This window comes from Mastigoproctus giganteus, chromosome 3, assembly GCF_048544385.1.
Source record: "Mastigoproctus giganteus isolate SK-2022 chromosome 3, ASM4854438v1, whole genome shotgun sequence".
In the NCBI taxonomy this organism is placed as follows: Eukaryota; Metazoa; Arthropoda; class Arachnida; order Uropygi; family Thelyphonidae; genus Mastigoproctus; species Mastigoproctus giganteus.
Window position 1 is genome coordinate 217,139,326 of NC_143577.1, and position 21,993 is coordinate 217,161,318.

At 35.9% G+C, this 21,993-nt stretch overlaps 1 protein-coding gene across 1 annotated transcript in view; it reads left to right on the plus strand.

Annotated features, from left to right (window-relative positions):
• Positions 1 to 21,993, plus strand: part of RabX5 (RAS oncogene family member RabX5) — an 87,086-nt gene that overhangs the window by 55,661 nt on the left and 9,432 nt on the right. Inside the window, exons 7-8 of the mRNA XM_090370869.1 lie at positions 4,458 to 4,588; positions 21,109 to 21,199. Coding sequence (XP_090226995.1) covers positions 4,458 to 4,588; positions 21,109 to 21,199 — 222 coding nt within the window. The remainder of the gene's footprint in view (positions 1 to 4,457; positions 4,589 to 21,108; positions 21,200 to 21,993) is intronic.

Genomic DNA, 21,993 nt, shown 5'->3' on the forward strand with positions numbered 1-21,993 from the left:
AACTTTTTAAAGAAATAAATATTGTCATTTATGGATATATTTTATTTTACAATATTTATCATAGTATTGATCAGAAGGAAGAAATATTATTCTAAAAGAAATGTATGAATATTAATGCTACAAAGTTAAATATGTTAAATATTATTGACAATAGTGAAATTATAGTAACCTTATAATACCGTGATAAATCTGACTAAAAAATGAATTAGCAAATGCTTATAAAACGGTACTTACCTTGTATAAATCTGCAATAATTTTTTTGGTAGATGGTGGTTAAATTTAGGTTGGAAGAAGCATTAAAAAGAACTAAGGCGGGGAATGGGGTGAAAATATTTTAAAATGAGCACAAGGAAGTAGAAATGCAGATCTCCAATCTTTGGTTTGTTGTTTGGTTTTTAGGAGCATTAGCAACTAAGGCCATATTGCTCCGGGATATGCGGTGGTCATTCCCTGACCTTTCCGCATCCTCCATATTTGGTGGTGACGGGCTCGAACCCCGGTCTAATCAAGAAGCGTGTGCTATGCACTGCTGCTCCTTCCCACCTGGCTACGGAGGCGCCTCTTTGGTTGTCATAAAGAGGTTAAAAGACGTAAATGAAAAAAAAAAAAAGAGAGAAGACTGGTGGTGCCAATAGTCATTACGAGGGACTTTCGTAAGTAAACCGTCATCAGTTGGCAAATGGAAGAGAAGTGAGTGCGTGTTATATTTAAAAGTTTATCTAAACTCCCATGATGCTCTTTTTTACATGTGGGAACTTTAGCCGCGAGAGGTTCCAAGCCGGTGAAAGGTTGAAGGGAAGTTTAGCGTTAATAATGTTGAGATCGGAATGGTGTCGGTACCATTCGATGGTGAGGGCTTCATATTGAAGAATTCTGTAGCTCAATCTAAGTTTAATAATAGTGATGGCAGAGTCAAAAAGGGGGGTGTGGTTGTGGGTTTGAGCATGGGTTGTTAACTCAGTGCAGGATTGACTTGTCTTGAAACTGTTGAAGTTGTGGAGGAACCGAATTTGGTGGTAGTGCTGCCGATGTAACAGGTGTCGCAGTTCGGTTGGCATTTTATGAGATATATTATATTATTGAGATCATTGATGGGATATTTGTGTGTATCTTTATAAGAATTAAATAGTGAACCTAGTTTATTGTAAGTGGAGAAGGTGAGGGAGATGTCGGTATCTTTGAATGTACGTCGGAATTGTGCTGCGGGTTCACTATGGTAAGGGAGAACTATGCGAGTATTTGTCTTGTGACTGTGTCTGGTGGGGTTATTAATACTGTTTTAAACGGTGGATATTGTGTGTTGGATGAGTTGAGGGGGGTAGCTCCTGGCTATGAATTTATCAGTAAGGTATTGAAGTTCATTGTGTAGATCGTTTTGTGAAGAGGTGAATTTGATAGCATTGTAGATTTGGTTGTGTAGGACGGCTTTTTTGGTACTAAGGGGATGATGTGAAGTGAAATGTAGATATTTACCGGTGTGCGTGTTTTTTCTGAAAATCTTGGTATTTAAATTTGTGTCTGTTGTATAAATAGTGAGATTAAGAAAATTAATCTGGTTGTCCGTTGCGATTTCGAGGGTAAGGTTTAGCCTGTCATGTATTGTATTGAATTTTAAAAAAAGATTGTCTATGGTTGTTCTGTTGCCTATTATTAGGATATCATCGGCGTAGCAGATGTATAATTTAATTTCAGGGGGGAAAGGTTGTAAAATTTGGTTTTCAATAGTGGCGAGATAAATTTCAGAAAGGGGGGCAGAAATGCCTAAACCCATTGTAAACCAAATGTTTGTCGATAAATTTTATTGTTGAATCTAAAATATCTAGCGTCTAGTAAAAGAGTGGTAAGTTCAAGGATGTGGTCAACTGAAAGAGAGGTACGTTTCGTTAAAGTGTCATCAGCTGTTAGAAGTACACATAATGCTTGTAGGGTGAAAGGGATGTGCACATTAGTGTATAGGGATATGACGTCAAAAGAAGCTAATACGTCTTCGTTGGTATTATTAATTTTGAATGTAGAGAATCGAGTGAGTGGAGATATAATTTTGACAAGGAAGGTGGATAAATTAGCAAAAGCTGATCTACTAAAAGAAATGATAGGTCTTAGTGGGTGGCCAGGTTTGTGTAACTTGGTTATTCCGAACATGTGGGGCAGAATGTTGTTGCGAATACCTATCTGTTGTAATGTAAAGAGGTTGATTTCTTTGTTCTGTCTGAGTTTTCTGAGAATTGTGTCAAGTTTATTTTTAAGTTTTGTAATGTTGTGGTTGCTTCATTTGTATATGTATCTTGGTCGGCTAAAATTAACTCCATTTTTTCTGTGTAGGTGTTCTTGTCCGGGATGACGATTGTGTCTCCTTTGTCAGCTTTTTTTGGATGATGATATTTGGGGTTTTGCTTAGTCTTTGTAAATCCGAGAGTTGTTGTTTTTTTATGTTAGGGAGAGATGTGAGTTTAGAATTTATTATCCTATTAGACTGGTGTATAAGTCGCCACTTATCGGGATGTTGATCGAGTTTAGACTGGAGTTCGATTATACAATCTTTTATTGGATACTGTTGTTCTTTAATGGCAAAATTGAAGCCAAATTCTAGGCCGGAGAGTTCGGAAGGGGTGAAGGATTTTGAGGAGAGGTTAAGGGTGGAGATTTTTGGGGGAGTTATGGATGTGAGTGTGTTCCATTTTTTGGTGTGTTTTTGTGCTATGTTTTGGATGGTGGTGTTGATATGTATATTGTTGTGGTTAATATATTCAATCCAGGCATCTGGTGGCATGTCTCTTTTGAGAAAGAATCGTAATTGGTGTATACAGTTTAAGAGTTGGTGTTTTTTGTTAAATATTTTCTTAAGTTCTTCACGTATGATCGTACCTCTCTTTCAGTTGACCACATCCTTGAACTTACCACTCTTTTACTAGACGCTAGATATTTTAGATTCAACAATAAAATTTATCGACAAACATTTGGTTTACCAATGGGTTTAGGCATTTCTGTCCCCCTTTCTGAAATTTATCTCACCACTATTGAAAACCAAATTTTACAAGCTTTCCCCTCTGAAATTAAATTATACATCCGCTACGCCGATGATATCCTAATAATAGGCAACAGAACAACCATAGACAATCTTTTTTTAAAATTCAATACAATACATGACAGGCTAAACCTTACCCTCGAAATCGCAACGGACAACCAGATTAATTTTCTTAATCTCACTATTTATACAACAGACACAAATTTAAATACAAAGATTTTCAGAAAAAACACGCACACCGGTAAATATCTACATTTCACTTCACATCATCCCCTTAGTACCAAAAAAGCCATCCTACACAACGAAATCTACAATGCTATCAAATTCACCTCTTCACAAAACGATCTACACAATGAACTTCAATACCTTACTGATAAATTCACAGCCAGGAGCTACCCCCCTCAACTCATCCAACACACAATATCCACCGTTTAAAACAGTATTAATAACCCCACCAGACACAGTCACAAGACAAATACTCGCATAGTTCTCCCTTACCATAGTGAACTCGCAGCACAATTCCGACGTACATTCAAAGATACCGACATCTCCCTCACCTTCTCCACTTACAATAAACTAGGTTCCCTATTTAATTCTTATAAAGATACACACAAATATCCCATCAATGATCTCAATAACATAATATATCTCATAAAATGCCAACCAAACTGCGACACCTGTTACATCCGCAGCACTACCACCAAATTTGGTTCCTCCACAACTTCTAATACCCGCGCATACTACCACTTCGACAGTTTCAAGACAAGTCAATCCTGCACTGAGTTAACTACCCAAGCTCAAACCCACAACCACACCCCCCTTGTTGACTCTGCCATCACTATTATTAAACTTAGATCGAGCTACAGAATTCTTCAATATGAAGCCCTCACCATCGAATGGTACCAACACCATTCCAATCTCAACATTATTAACGCTAAACTTCCCTTCAACCTTTCACTGGCTTGGAACCTCTCGCGGCTAAAGTTCCCACATGTCAAAAAGAGCATCATGGGAGTTTAGATAAACTTTTAAATACAACACGCGCTCTTCTCTTCCATTTGCCAACTGATGACGGTTTACTTACGAAAGTCCCTCGTAACGACTATTGGCACCACCAGTCTTCTCTCTTTTTTTTCATTTACGTCTTTTAACCTCTTTATGACAACCAAGGATTGGAGATCTGCATTTCTACTTCCTTGCGCTCCTTTTAAAATCTGTTTAAAATATTTTCACCCCATTCCCTGCCTTAGTTCTTTTTAATGCTTCTTCCAACCTAAATTTAACCACCATCTACCAAAAAAAATTATTGCAGATTTATACAAGGTGAGTACCGTTTTTTAAGCATTTGCTATTCATTTTTTAGTTAAATGTTATTTTAAGAAAATAAATAATAAATAAAAAAAATACTTATGATGTAAATGTTTTCTTTTAGTGGTCATAGTGGTTTTTGATTTGTGCAACCTCTTCTCCTTACACAACACACCAAGATGGTTGGAAGAAACATTAGCAGGCAACCAAATGAAACCGTTAGTTTTTCTTGTTGGGAATAAACTAGATCTGCTTGTAAGTTACATGTAGAGAATTGTCCCTGTCCCTTTTTTTATTAAGAATAAACAGTGCTTTCAGTTTTCAATATATGAAAATTTGAATGTAATGGTTCCATGTATATTGCCTTACTATAGTTGTTATAATGTTGCTCTTATTAAATAGATAAATCTTCATGTTGATTGTCCTGCACTTGCACTGAATAGCCAATTTATTAGATATACTTAAGTAATAGTGAGTAGTGCTTCCTCAAGTCATTGGGATACAGACTCCAAGAAGTGCCAAGAGCTTTCAGGATGCTGGTCCATTGTAGATTCAATTATATCTTGTAGGTGGAATTTTGTTCTGCCATAAACAGCTCATCCTACTTCATTCTATAAATGCTCAATTAGGTTGAAATCCAGTGACCGAACAGGCCAGTGAAGTATGGTGAAGTTGCCTTTGTTCTCCCGGAACAATGAACAATTCCTAATGATCCATGTCTTGTGATTTGGCATGTTTATCCTACCAGTAGTAACTGTTATGAGATGGATAAACTGTGAGCATGAAGAGATACACCTGTGTCAGCAATAGTGTTTATGTAACCTGTGGTATTCAGACATTGAAGGTCAGGGATACTTGATATGTGCCACAAAAGCACTCCTTACACAATCTCATGTTTACCATCAGCTTGCAGTGTTGACACCTGGCATGATGGGTCCATTGATTTATGCTACTGTCACCATATGCTGTTCTTGCTGTCAGCCTGGAATATCTGGAATCTGCATGTGATTGCCCAGGCAATTTCTTTCCACTCTTTGTGTGTATAGGGTGTGTTCATGTGGCCACTATCCAGGGCTGCTTGTTTTTAGCTGACAAGAGTGGACTTTGACCTGTGACAGTATACAATGTATTGTGCATTTAGCTGAACCTCATCCATGACAGGGTACAATGCATTGTGGGTCCAGATATACCACTTTGCACACTAGTGTTGTACAGTGCTGCCATTTGACTGATTGTGGCCTGTGTTAACCTATATGATTCTTTTTGCCCTCTCACATCAACAAGCTGTCTACTGCCACAGGACTACCATTGACTGGATGTTTCTAGTTATTGGATGATCCTTGGTACACTCTAGACCAGGGGTGGCCAACTTAATTTGTGATGCGATTGACTTTGTTTCTTCAAAATGTGCCGCGATCTACCATCTCAAGAATTTCATTGCACATGGTTAATTAAAAAGGTTAATCAACACATATTGAAAAATGTTGTTTATAAATTTTAAAATTAAATATAATTCAGAATTCTTATTTTAAATTCATGCATATTTAAATTTTTAATTTATGTGAAGTTTGTGTCTTAATGTCATCTGCCAAGCTTTCAAAATTGGGGATATATTATGATAAGTCTAACCGTAAAGAAGCTTCTTTATGCAAGTCCGTAAGAGTAGAGTGATTCTTCATAATTTTTTGTTTCAAGTACAAAAATGCCGATTCACATAGATATGTGGAACCAAAACAGGAATTTAAAAGTTCACTGCATTTTTTACAGTATTTTTCTCGGCAAACATATTTCCAAAAGTCTTTTCCTGATGACCTGGCTTTTTCGGAAAATATCGTTTCGCAACGTTTTAATTTCATTTTCAAGTAATATTTTCTCCGTGTGAAAAATCTCTGCGTTTTTTTTTTTTTTTTTTTTTCCAGTTTTTGTATCTAAATCGACATTAAATGGATAAGAAATATATTGAACAATTTCAATTGTTTTAAAACCACTGAATCTGGTTTCAAAATCATCCACAACTTTCTCAATTTCAGAAGCATATTTCTCACTATTAAATTCAAAAACAAGATATTTTTGCAAACGATCTTGCATATTTGCAAAATGATTGAATTTTCTTTCTTTGAGATCCTTAGCCATTGCCAAAAATTGATATTCGTATGCAGAAATACTACTAATCATGTCACCCATATTTTTATTTTTTCATTGTAATTCCAAATTCAGATCACTTAATTTACTGGTAAAATCTGCCAAAAAAGCCAGATCACACAACCACTCTGTATCTTGTAGCTGCTCATAATCATCTCCCCTTTGATCAACAAATTTTTTAATTTCATTCAGAAAATTTTGAAATCTCTGTAGAAACTTACTCCGACTCAGCCACCTCACATCTGTGTGTAATATCAGATCTGGTTCTTTTTCATCGAGTTGCAATTTGAAAAGTCTCCTTTGAAGAGATTGTCCTCTGATAGAATTCATGATTTTGAAAGCGATGTCCATAACACTTTTAGTATTTAATCACTTGTTGGTGGATGATACGGTCATAACTCAAAAAATTTGGGAATTTGTCATCCTTCTAGCACAATGCGATGAATCCGTTAAGATGCCCTGTCATTGCTTTAGCTCCATCTGTAGTTTTTGATACAAGCTTAAATAGTGGTAATTTAATTTTTTTCAATAAAATTTTTGAATACATTAAATATATCAAGACCTCTAGTTCTTTCTTTTAATGAAATGATACCCAGCAGTTCTTCTCTAGTGGCAGAATCATCGAAAACCATATGAATAAAAACGAGCAATAGAGCTGTATCATTGACATCTGTAGATTCATCCAGTATTAAAGAAAAAGACACACAATTAGTAATACAAGCACGCGATTGTTCGCTCTCATTTTTTCGATGCGTTGCATCAGAGTATTTCAAGATAATTGCAGATCTTGAAGAACGCTTCTAATTTCATTTTTGTTCTTAAAATTTTCAAAAAGAGAATCTGTTATTTCTAAAAATGCATCTTTGATGAATTGGCCATCAGAAATGGTTTGCATTTTTTTGCAAGAAACGACTCACTTTAAATGATGCTACAGTTACTGCTTTAGATTGTAAATTAGGTGTCACGAATAAATTTTGTTGTGCAAATAATCTGGATTTAAGTTCTTTTAATTTATTTTTTTCTAAGGCTTTTTCTATTAGGTGGAAAATCTGATTGGTATTTACCATGGAGTGCATTGAAGTGCCTTTCTAAATTTCCTTTTTTGGGTATAGCCACGGAAGCATTGCAAATCAGACGACGACATTTTTCTTTTATCATTACAAAAAAGTATTCTAGTTACCACCCTTGATGAAAATTATACATTTTACTCTTTTTCATAGTACTCATTTTAAATCAAAGGGTATTAAATTAACATATAAGTACTGTCCAGTTATTAATATTAAGTAAGCTAAATAAGAATTTGACACATACACTATGCTCTCCACAACGTAACCGCATGAATTTTCACTAGACCAGCCTAGTGGCTGTGCAACGACATGGTGGTCATGTGGTTCAACGGATTTGTAATAAGCATATGCAGTGGGGCACATAATAATTATAACATTTAGATTTTGACTAATCTATTTTTTATATATATTTAAAATTCATCGTGATCGACCGAAATTAAAGCCACGATCGACTGGTAGATCGCGATCGACTTGTTGGCCACCCCTGCTCTAGACTATGTTGTGCTTGAACATCCCAGCAGGATGTCACTGTCTGTGATTCTTGCAAAAGCATACCTGGTGTTGACCATCATACCATTATAGGGTACTTAGTTCATTCTTTTAGTGTTACAATTCAGCATTCTCAAGCTGAATTGTAACTACATGTTGCCCTTTATTATCTGTGTATTTGGTATGGACAAGTAACACTTTCTGATGGAGTTGTAGATTCTTTGAATGATGAGACATGTTTAATAAACTTGCCACTCAGTGTATATGAAAGCTTAATGACTTCTTTTGCCATCCAGTAGACAGAATAACTGTGTACATTATGACTAAATGTCATTTCTTGTTTTTGGCCATGATCTAAACAAGGTGCAGTATTTATGTGCAACATTTACATTTATTCAAGAGACTCTAAACCATCCTGCTACCATATTACAGACTCAAAGCTATTCCAAATTGTTTACATTTGCCAAGTATTATGTCATAAGTCTTGCCCTTTTCATCTCTTTCCTTTTATACCAATTTAAATGGGAGGATGCAACATAAATTGGTATTTCAAGCAATGCAATACACAACATTTTTTCCATAATAATGTTTATGTAACCTGTGGCATTCAGACATTGAAGGTCAGGGAGATTATATGTGCCACAAAAACACTCCTTACACAATCCCATGTCTACCGTCAGTTTGCAGTGTTGACACCCAGCATGATGAGTCCATTGATTCATGCTACTGTCACCATGCACTGTTCTTGCTGTCAGCCTGGAATATCTGGAACCTGCATTTGGTTGCCCAGGCTACTTCTTTCCACTCCTTAATGGTCTTATTTGCAAATCTGTTGCTCTTAATTGTGGCAGAAGTAATAATGCTTCTGGGTTATTGACGATACCAAGGAAATAGATATTTAGTGCTCAAAACTGATGTGTGTAAGTTGCACGTGTTTACAGACAAGTTTGTATTTTTTGCTGTTTTAGTTTTGGCTAGTATGGAAACAACAGTATTATGTTATTTGTAAACTTTCAATCAGTGTCACATTACAACATTATATCGTTGCATTTCTGCCCTAAAAGTCTGAGAAGAGGATAATAAGATTTAACATGAGATTAGATGCAAATTTATAATCATCTCAGAAAACAACAGTCTTCCAGAAATTAGTTCCTCAATATCCATGACCAAGCTCGCGCACACGCACAGAGCCAAATCAGCAGATTATTGCATTTTTTCACAGCATAGTAATGATGTGGATTCTTCCTACTCTCAAGATAGACTTGGGTGGAGTAAGAATGAACTCCTCCCAGGCTTTTGCTATACCAGCCAAAATAAATTTAAAAAAATAAATAAATAAATAAAAATTGTTTCCCTCCTTACATAGGTATCCATCCAGTTGATCGTTTAAATTTCCTCAAGTTATCAGCTTCACCTACCCACAGGGTTAACTTATTTCAGTAATTAGCAACTTACCATCTAAAACAGTCCTGGGCAAACTTTTGGGCTGAAGGGCCACAATAAGAATTAAAAAAGAAGGCAGGCTGCACGTAAAATACTATTTTTAGATATATATTTGTTATCATGAAGAAGAAATATGACATAAAAAAATTATTCTCTAACAACTAAGAATTTAATGAGATGAATGGAACTGTTTTACATCTTTTAACATTTTTTTAATTTTGGGTGTTAATTTTGTAGTTGAGATTCTTAAAATTGCTTGTAAATGTTCATCGGTGATGCTTGATTGTAAAGAATTTTTATTTAGATTCATGATGGAAAATGTTTGTTCACATATGTAGGTTGATCCAAAAATAACCAACATTTTTCGGGCAAAATCTTTAAGTTTGTCGAATTTGTCCGAATTAAGAGTATTGTAAAATTTACAGATTTCCTCACGACGGTGCAATTTCCTTAAATCGGTATCACACTGCAGTTCTGTAATCTGAAGCTGCAGTTCACTCGGTGCACTATCAATTTCTATTGAAAATGGGTCGCGCACTATTGCCAAACTTGTCTCAATTTTTCGGAAGTCGCCAAATCTTCGTGAAAAGTCGTCATTCAAAGCGTTGATGATTTCACAATATTTTTCAAATTTATTTTCTGGAATCTTCAGCAACTTCATGGTTGGAAAGTGGTCTACCTTGTTAATCAATAAATGTCGAAGGAACAACTGGAGTTTTAATTGAAATCCATTCAAACTTTTTACCATATCATGGGCGTATAAATTCTTCCCTTGTAACACGGTGTTGAAAGTATTTAAGTGTGTCACGATGTCCAGGGTAAATGCAAAATCACAAATCCAGTTATTATCAGTTAATTCGGGAAAGTCCATAATATTTTTCAGTTTTAAAAATAGAACGATGTCATCTTTAAGATCCCATACTCGCCGAAGAACTTTTCCTAAGCTAAGCCATCGAATTTGGCTATGATAAGGGATATCTGTGTACTCGGATTCAATATCTTGAAGAAAATTAACGAATTATCTGTGTTTCAGGCCCCCTCGATCGTATTAAATTTACTAGTTTAATAATACAAGATGTGACATGTTCAACTTTTAACACATTTTTACATAATACTTGTTGATGTATAATACAATGAATTGTAATTAAATTATAATCAGGATAATTTTCACAAATTTTATCCTGAATTTTCTTTAACGCTCCAACATTTTTACCTGTCAAACTTGGTGCTCCATCAGTTGTTATGCTTACCATTTTGTTCCATTGTAAATTATATCTTGTTAAGCATTTTTCAACTTTTCCAAATATATCAGCTCCCGTTGTTTGGTCTTTAAGAGGTTCCATTGAAAGAAGCTCTTCAATAATTTCAAAATTAGAGGTACATCCATGCATGAAAATTAATAACTGCTCAGTATTCTTTTGGTCGTTACTTTCGTCGAGAGCTATCGAGTACCATGTTATGGATTCTAATACTGATAATAATTGCTCATTCAAATTTGTATTGATACATTCAATTCTTCTTACTATGGTTCACCGAGATAAACTTATATTCTCAAATTTGTGTTTAATGTCAGGACATATAATTCCACAAGCTTCAGTTATATATTCTTTAATATAGTCTCCATCAGAAAAAGGCTTGTTGCTTTTTTTGCAATTATATGAGAAATAACAAAACTTGCCTCTACAGTAGCTCCTTGTTCCTTAGTTAGCCACGTAAACACATTTTGTTGTCTAGATAAATTTTGAATCAATCCATCAGCAGTTTTCTTTCTTGCTTCCGGAGTTAAATTGGCACCGTATTCGGAATGTTTAGTAGTGAAATGTCTTTTAATATTGTACTCTTTCAACACTGAGACACTCTCCCAGCAGATGAGACAAATAGTCTCGTTATTTATGTTAGCAAAAAAATATTTTGTGTTCCACTCTTCATTGAAGACACAATGCTCTTGTTGAATTTTTCATTTTTTATTCATTTTTAAAAGGGCGTAAATATTATTTTTATCGCTACTGGCACCAAGATGATAACCGAAGATAACACAAAAAAACTAACTGTGGGATGACTGTCAGAGAAAACAGATTGGAACTGCGGTCGGTCAACAGTCCTATCCTATTACTCTGCTACTACAGCAAAGCCGTTGTCGTCATCACCAGTTGTCTGTTACCGTAGTTTCGCGCGGTTAGTTTATAATCGCAAATTATACCGTTATAAAAAAAGCCCATTGGCTCACTCCATTTTGCGCACAATTTCAAATTCTATCTCAATTTGAATAATATAGAGATGATAAAACAATTTACAAGTCGACAAATTCTATAATGTATTACATATACAAATTTGTTTTTCAAAAAGACATTGCAAAAGGCATAAAATAAGTAAACTTTTTTCGAAAATACAATTAAAGCTCGCGGGCCGCACGCGGCCTGCTGGTCATAGTTTGCCCGGGCATAAAATAAGTAAACTTTTTTCGAAAATACAATTAAAGCTCGCGGGCCGCATGCGGCCTGCTGGCCATAGTTTGCCCGGGCCTGATCTAAAAGAAAACTTCCTACAATCCAATCTTAACATTCTCAACTCCCCATTTGAATTTTTGTGCCCCTTAGTTGTAGTTTCATTTATAACTGAAAATTCTACTTTCATTCATTTTACTATCCCCTCTGAGGCATCCATTTACCAAGCTTTGTGGTCCACATACTCCAGTCTTTCCTCATATGGACACCCTTTTGCTAATCGTGCCAGACATATTCTGCCTTTAGACCTATCTTCAAGAAGTTCACTGCCTTTTTTCAGGTGTGGTCTGTACTTGGACAAAATATTTCAAGTGCTGCCTTATACAGGAGAATTGTACGACTTCTTACATTGTGGTAATATATATTACTGACATTTTGTGATGTTTATGGCAAGAATTAAGTGTGTTTGGCATCAGCTTTTAGTCTCACACTTTGGCTCTAAAATTTTCTTTCCTCTTTTCATATACAAACATTGAAGTGGTTGATTCCAATCCAAAGCATTAGAGATATAGTATCAGAAAACTGCATGAAAGGTGGCTTCTATTCTATTTTTGAGAAATGACTAATACTAAATTGGTAAGATTAAATAATTCTGTACCCCATTTTTTGTATTTTAAAATGAACTAACATTAAAAGTGCTATTTTTTTTTCTGTTGACTTTGCTTGACTTTAATTCTAAATTTAGTTTTATAAAATTACTTTTAAAAATTATTTATTTAAAATATACTATATTGCCAAAAGTAATTGGACACCTGTATGTTTCAAAGAACCCTTTATTAATACAGTATTTAATAATATGCCAGCCTATCTTTGGCCTTAATTATTCATTCTTTTCTCATCGGTAGACTAAACCAATTTTTGATAACAGGAAGGCAGTGTTTCCTCCCATTTCTCCTTCAGCACAGCAATCAATTCAGCTAGTGATTGTTGGCATATTGGCCTGACATGAGGCCAGGAATCTGAAAAGACCAATGAAACCATTTATGCCCATGTCTTCAAAGAGTGGAATGGTTTAGAACAAAACGTCAGTGTATTACATGTCATTCATTAATCCAGGAACAGCAACCAATGGTCCAAGCCTGAGCTGCAAAAAAAAAAAAAAAAAAAAACCCAATTCCACTCAGTAACAGTATCTCTGGGTATCTGCCATACCTAAATGTGGCCACCAGATCAGGGAAACTATGAATGTTGATTCTTCATTCCATAACACAGTTTTCCAACATTCCAATGACCAATTATGATAGGTTATTCAATGGATAGATCGATTCTGTGCACTTCATGCTGTTATGTTTGGTTTGCTGCAGCTCCCTATGTGTTGTACCTATACTAATATCTGTTTCTACAACCACTTCTCATCACCTTCTAGTCTCCTTCTGTCAATTTGTGTAGTCTTCCTGAATGATTTCTAGCTGTAGTAGTACAATGATGTTTTCATTTGGTGATTATGTCAACCATCGTTGATTTGGGATGCTATAGTTTTGTTACAAATGGCACAAAGAGATTGATTGCTAACACGGTATCCTATGGTACTCTCAGTTGGAGGTTACTAAGCTCACTGCTTTGGTCCATCTACTGTATTTCTGTTTATTTGTAGTGCAATTGCTTTTATACCTGTCCTTGAAACATGGACACTAGGGATATTTCACCCTAGTTTTCCAGATTGATGGCTGGTGAGTGAGTGGCTCAAGCCATCTAGTTGAGTTACTGATTTATCAGTAAACAATCTAATGACTCAAGTCACTGAGTAGAGAAATAGCCACTTAACTGTCTTTGATCTGATAGCAGTGCTCTAGTTACAACAAAACAATCAGATACAACAATATACATCGTCCCAAGCTCTAAAATTCGTGAACAAATCCAATCCTATGAACAAATTGATTTGGCAGGAGCTTAATTCTCCTTTGTTACATTTTGTTCAAGTAGAAAATCGTAGAGCATCTAGCATTGCTGAAGCAGAACTATGAAGTGTGGCAATAAAGTTCTCAGACTGGTGCAGTAAAAAGAACACAAAGTGTGAAGGAGCTCAAAAATGGTTTTATTTTTATTCAAAGTAATCACCACCTGATTGAATGCACTTATTACACCATTATAAAAATTTCTGAAAAGAGTCAGCGAGGTGTCCAAAGAGATGATGTTCAGTTCGGCAGTTATGTGTTTCTTTGGGATTTCAGGATATCCTCGACATCCTAAAATCTCTTTCCTGTGAGGCCAGTTTTCACCTTGGGCAAAAAGAAGAAGCTGGTGCTAGATTAAGAGAGTAGAGTTTGTTTGTTCCTTACAGTACCATGTTTTTCCAGAAATGTCTTCACAACAAGTGCAGAATGGGTGGGGTTCTTGGTTCTTGTCATGCAACAAGAACCAGTTGCCTTTCTCTCAAAATTGCAGCCTCACCCAGGAAATGCACTTCAGTAGTCTTTGAAACATCTGTACATATAATGTTGCATTGACTCTCTCCCTTCATGTACAAATTCCTTGTAAATTACACCCTGTTCATCAAAAAACATGATCAGTGCATTGTCTCAATTTCTGTAAACAAAACTTTTTGGGGCCTTGGTGATAATTTTGAAGTCCACTGCATGTTCTAAAGCTTTGTCTCTGGGTTGTATTGAAACACCCAACACTCAACTCCAGTAACAATACAGCAGAGGAAATTAGGATTGTCTTGACAACTCTGGATGAAATCTTCACATGATGACACTCTTCATTGCTTCTACTCATTTGTGGGGCACAAATTTTTCACAGACCTTCCTTTTCCCTAAATCTTCACACAGAATTTGACAAATCATCTTCTCTTTCATATCCAACCCATCAGCCATCATTCTAAGGGTCAAACGATGATCTCTTGCCACAATTTCCCAAACTTTTGCAGCTCTGTCTTCATTTTAAGAGGTTGGCAGAATGCTCACTTCATTCATCATTGCAAACACCCTCACATTTGTCTTTGAACCACTTATACCACTCAGACACACTAGTACGACTTAACGATTCATCACCGTAAACCGTTTTTAACATTCAGTACATTTCTGTTGCAATTTCCAAGTTTAAAGCAAAATCTGATATTCATTTATCAAAGCTGTTGCTCCATTGCAAAATCATGACACAGAACATTAGTGCTACTAACGAAACTGGTTATTACTTGCAACTTGTCAGCCTACTGGACAATCTCTGTACCACCATCGGTTGGAGGAAGTTTGAACTACAATATATAACTTGTTTATTTTTGAACTCGTTGAACACGATCTCAAAATTGTCAGTCTGGGGAACTTTATTGCCAGACCTTATGACATATTTAACAACTTGACCTAACCCAACATACCACTAGGTAAGATATAAATTCTGTACTAACTTTTAACATTTACCAGTGCACATTCTCATATATCTTTTAATGTATTCAAATTTTCAAAAATATTTTATTACCAAATTAAAGCATTAGTAGAGGCATATGATGCGAGAAAGCAAGTTTTTCAGCATTCGCCAAAAAAAAAAAAATAATAATAATAATAACAACACTTCCCATTTCACTCATCCATTTGCTCCAAATGTTTGTGTAGTTCTGCCTTGAATTTATTTAAGCTGTCAACTTCTACTACGACAGATGGAAGTTTATTCCAACAATCAACCACCCACTGGCTAAAGGCAAATTTCTGCACATCTATTCTACAACTGTCTTTCCTCTGTTTGAATTTATGTCCCCTCAGGCGATTAATCTGGGAAACATTGAGCATTGAGCTTGCTCAACCATTCAAGGCCTTATACGTATCTCAATCAGATCATCTCACAGGTGCCTAGTCTCCTGAAACTAATTTTCAGAACTTAAACCATTCTTCTTAAGTGAAACCCTTTGTTCCATTCACTAATCTTGTTGTACTTCTCTGTACTCGTTCCAGAATCTCTACATCCTTCTTAAAATGAGGTTTACAGACCCCTGTACATTACTCAAGGTGTGGCCTAACCATTGCCTTATACAAGAGGATAAGCACCTCCTTATCCCTGCTAGAAAAATTCCTGTATATCATTGACAAGACACTATGAGCTACTCTTGCAGATTGTCTGTACTGTTCAGAAAAATCATATCTGACTGCACAATTACCCCCAGGTTCTTTTCATTCTCTACCACCCTGAGTGACTGTAGTACGTCACTTTGGGATTACTGCTACCCAAAATCTAAATCCATTAACAACCCCGCCAGCCTTCATACTGTCTGCAAACTTAGACATTAAGTCTGATATACCTTCATCAGTATCATTAATAAATACAGAAAACAACAATGGACCCAACACTGAACCCTGGAGAACTCCATTAATAACATTAGTCCACAAAGATCAGTGTCCATTGATTATCACTCTCTGTCCTCTCCCACTCAACCATCCCTTTATCCATAACAGCAATTTTCCGTTTATCCAGAACAGCAATTTTCCTTTAATGCCATACTGCTCCAATTTGTACAGTAGTCTTCCATGTGCAACAGTATCAAAAGCTTTCCTAAGATCCAAGTATATGATATCAAAATTATATTTTTCATCCAGTTCCTTTGTGACCATATCATACATAGTATTCAATCAAATTGGTCATACAAGACTTCCCTTAACGAACCCATGCTGTGTCCGAACTACAGCTGAAGTCTTGTCTAATGATCCTGCAGTGTTTCCATTAATTTCCCCAGAACAGAAGTTAAACTAACAGGTCTATAATTACTTTTGTCTCCATTGATCCTCCTTTGTGGATTGGAGTTATTCGCACATCTCCAATCCATGAGAACCTCTCCTGAGTCCAAGGAAGCTCTCATAATTACGGCTAAGGGTTTGCTTACTTCCTTTGCTGCCTCCTTTAATATAACTGGATAGATCCCATCCACCCCAGGTGCCACTGTTATGTTTAACTTCAACAATTTCTCCTCCACTTTGCTCTCAGTTATTACAAAATCATTTAGCTCACTGAGTTCAATAAACCTCTAGCATTCCTCTGCCTGAATAACTCCTCATGTGTGAATGTGGATGAAAAATTCTCATTCAGTTTGTCAGCTACCTGAGCAGGATCATCAACAGTTGAACCATCAATATCAAGTGGACCAATCTGATTCATTCCCTTCCTTCTAGAGTTTACATAAATAAAGAACCATGCATTTTTCTTCTCCGCCACCTGTCTCATTAGTTCATATGACATCCATTTTGGGCAGGCTAGATCTTGAACAATATTTCTTTAGTTAGCTTCAAAGATTAATTCTTTGTATGTCTCCCGTTTAGAATTTGCTGTTGGTAACATCATTAGTTGGTCCCACTCTATACAATTTAAAAACTGTCTCAGACCACTGTAGTCACCTTTACGAAAACAAAAACCCATTCCTTTACCCCCAATGGTAGTTACATCTTTGAGTAAATCTCACATTAGCACACTGTGATCACTGCCACGTAGTGGTTCCTTTATCTGCAGATTCTTAATGCATGAAGAATCACTACTGATAATCAGATCAAGAGTATTACTCCCTCTGGTTGCCTCTTGATGAACAATGCTGCTGTAGAAAACAATCATCAAATAAATCCACAAAAGCCTTGCTGGTGTGCGAGTGACTAAGCACAAATTCCAACCAATATCTGGAAGTTAAAATCCCCCATTATAAGACAATCTGATTTACTGGCCCATTCTGTTTCTCTATACAGTTGTTCATTATACTCACCAGAGTCATTAGGCCTATAGCACACTCCTACTCTCAATTTTGCTTTCCCAGTGCTTATGTCACACTAAACTGTCTCAACATTGTGCTGTCCACCCATGTCAACTGGATGTACTTCGTTAGATTTTGTGTGTTTCTTGACTCACAGCGTAACCCCTCCTCCCTTCCTATCCTGCGTATCCTTTCTGTACACATTGTACTCCCCAAATTCCAATTCTACATTCCTTATATCTGTGTGACACTGATATCTGATATCCCAACAATATCTGTCTTTGATGTTTTAACCAGCACATCAAATTTATTTACTAAACTCCTAGCATTGGTGTTCACGCAAGTATACATGCACCTGTGCTCCTTCTTAGTTACCATAACATAGCCTATGTATTTACTTGTTCCTCGATGACTCCCGGTAGTCTCTGAATTCCACAGCACCTTGTTTTCCAGGCTGCTGCTCATTCCAATAGAAGCAGTACAAGAATCACTTTCACCTCTGCCAGTGGCTACTGTTAATCAATTAGTCCCTGTAGCACCGCTATCTAGCAGTTTTCCGACCCCCCTAACACTGCCTCAATAATATGAATAATATGGATGTCAAAAATAAGGTTCCAGTGTAATGTTCTGTGTTTAGTTTATTATTTAATCAGTAAATTTCCTTCCCCAATAGCATGCTTCTTTATACATCTTTCTCTCTCTCATATCACTTTTGTTCAATTTTTCCATGAAAAGAATTGATAGTTGGAAGGGAAGGGAAGGAAGCCATCTCTTTTACTATCTGTACCTGAAATAATGATTATTTCATCCCTTGTTATTGTTCTGCTTAATAATATCCTGATTTTCATTGTTAGTAATTTTTGCAAATACATCAGTTACTCAATTTCATATTTAAAAATTAACACATTAAATTCTGGTTAATATTATAAACCCGATCCTTAGTTGAGACTTTTTGAATGATATATGATTTATCTTGTTGAAGCAAAACTCAAAGCAAATATTAGGAATAGTTTTGATAATGTATAATAGATTATCAGCCTCATTTATTGGCGGAAAGAAAACAAAATCATTTATCCCAGGCTTTTGAAATTGGGCCAAAGCAAATTTTGTTCATAATTACAAGTTCAGTTCCAATTGAAAATTTTCTAGAAAGAGATACATACAGATGATTTGTATCTCTGTAATGAAAAGCATAACAGGTTGATGAGTGTCAAAGTCATTTATTTATTATTATTATTAGCCATATGGTGCAAGGAAGCCTGAGGCTTATGCTGCACCAGCCAAAAAAAAAAAAAAATACTGAGTTACACTGAGAGAGAGAGAGAGAGAGAGAGAGAGTAGAAGGGAATCACCAAGAAAGAAAGAGAAGATATCCGGCTAAGGACCCTGGGTGTGCCAAGCCCATACTCACCAGATGTGAGGTGCCATGGTGCATTATCCTGCTGAAAGACAGCACCGCCAGAGGATAAGACTGTTGCTATGAAAGGGTGTACCTGGTCAGCAATGGTGTTTAGGTAGGTGGTAGACATGAAAGTGTCCAGCACACGGATGACTGGACCCAGGGTATCCCAGCAGAACATCGCCCAAAGCATGACACCGCCACCACCACCACCTTGTGTTCGTCTCATGGTGCATCCAGGCACCATCACTTCCCCAGGTAAACGATGCTTATGTACCCGACCATCCACATGATGCAATAGAAAACGTGATTCATCGGACCAAACGACCTTCTTCGAATCACTTAAGGTCCAGTTTCGATGCTTGCATGCCCATTGCAGGCTCTTTCACCTGTGAACCGTGGTTAGCATGGGTACTCAGAGTGGCCTGCGGCTACGCAGCCCCATTTTCAACAGTGTTTGATGTACTGTGTGTGTTGTGACACATTACTCCCATCACCAGCATTCCAATTACCGACAAGTTGCACCACAGTCGCCCTTCTGTTGCCACATGCCATCCAGGAGTCTTTGCTCACCTCAAGCATCAATGAGCCATGGTCGTACAACACCACACTGGCAGTTCATGGGTTTTCTCTTCTCGGACCACTTTCGATAGGTACTAACCATGGCTGACCATGAGCATCACACCAGCCGTGCTGTTTCGGATATGCTCTGACCCAGTCGTCTGGCCATTACAATTTCGCCTTTGTCAAACTTGCTTAAGTCCACTGTCTTTTCCATCTGAGGAACAAAAGTAACACTGATTAACAGAGCTCAGTATCAGGTGTTTTTTATACCGTGTCCGACCCATGCATGTGCTTATAGTTCACCTGCAGTTGCTTCGATTTGCATAACAACTCGCTGGTCATAATGTTTTGGCTCATCAGTGGGTGCGTGTATATGGGTAATCCTTGCATAACATGAATTCAAATGACAATTCAAGTTTTGTTTTAACATTTAGATAAGGTTGGGAGGCCCTTCTGCTTCAAAATTTAGTATATTTGTATGTATATTTCAACTTTTTGGAGTCTCTAGGTGTGTGCCTATACATAAATACACTAACTGTTAATCTGAATAAAAAAAAATTTAAATCTTTTTTTTTTTTTTCTAATTTTTGTAGTTTTCTTTAGTTTCAATATTGCATTATATGTTTGACTTTTTCATGATTTTATGTGTAATTTTATCATAATGTTTTGTTTTTTATTTCTTATTTTTGACATTTTATTTCTCCATGCATTACATACTTGAAGAAATACAGTATGAAACATTGTGATTTTTTTTCTGTAAAAAAATGTAATGTATTTTTTTTCCGTAAATGTGCAGTCAAATCGTAGGTTGAAAGAGTGATCATGATTCTTGATTCAACTGTTAAATATATAATGAAATAAAATGTGATATTAATACATGGAATATGTATGGGATGATCCATGTTGGGGGATACATGCAATAATAAAATAATATTAAATTGTAATAATATTAAAATTAATTAACTCTAATATTAAAAATGTTTGTGAAGAATTTGTATGTTTTATTTTTCTATACTCTTACCCCCACCCAAAAGAAAAAATAAAATACTAAAATAAATGCACACACACAAAGACTGTCTTTGGAAATACCACACTGAATTTTCAAGGACAGCAAACAGTATGCCTGCTCTGAGTGCCAGGATCAAGGAGTCCATAAAGTTGCTTGCAATTTCCCTTGGGTAGGTGTTGATTATTGTATCTCTTCAATCTTCACTGATTATAATCAAATCAGTGATTCAGTTAATTCCTCACTCACAGGTCATGGCTGCTATTTTGAATGACTGACTGACTTATATTGAAGTGGCTTGAATCATATCAGCTGAATGACATTTATGACTCATTAGCTGTATCAGCTAAATGACTATCAGTAGTCCAAATACTTTTGGCAGTCAGTGTATATTTGAGAGAACGTGAAATGACATGGATATTTATATCTTTTTATATTTCCAACTTGAATGTTTTTGTCAACTCAATGTTTTTAATAACTATTATTTTATTATTTTCAGACAGATGCTGCATATAAAGCTGTCGAAAAAGAAGCAATCAAAGTAGCCAAACAAATAAATGCAGAGTTTTGGGCTGTATCATCAAAAACAGGTTTGTTGCTATTTTTGTCTTTCAATAACTTTGTGATAGGCTTATGTTTTTATAGCTTTGAAATAATAATTCTTTATTGGTAGCATCGTGAAGCTAACTATTTAACATACAAAGATATTAAATGGTTGTCATTTAATAAAATATGCTCCTGTAGTCAAGTATTTAGGTGTAATGATGAACAAGAGACTAACTTCCTTGCCACTCTGATTACTGTAACAATATTAAGGCAAGTCTCAACCCTGAATGTCCTCCAGTCACTCTAAAACTGCCAGTGATAATAAATTATTGCTTTCTTAAAATAAATTGTAAATATGAAAATGTCATTGCTTATTAAAGTGCTGAATATGATGGACATTAGTATACTGATCGAATGGCATACAGTATATCTTTTGTTAATTCTGAGTTTAAAGACAAAATTATGTTCATATCATTTTAAACAGGTTCAAAGTATTCACACAAGGTAAGTACATCAGTATCAATTAGCCAAAATTTTTACTCAGATCATCATTAGCCATTTTCAATCCACTGCAGGATGAAGGCCTCTCCAGCAACTTTCCAGTTCCTTTTGTTTTGTGCAATGGCCATCCATTTACTATCCATGAACCCATGAATTTCATTTAGTCAGATAAAAGATCTTATTATACTGTACATAATTTTTGTGGTTCTTTCATTTAAAATGTTGAGTGTTTTCGTTGTGATAGATGCTTCAGAATCTTAATCAGTTTAATCACTGTGAGAGAGATAACAATTGCACTCTGGAGAAATTATTTTTTTACACATAATAACAAAGAGCA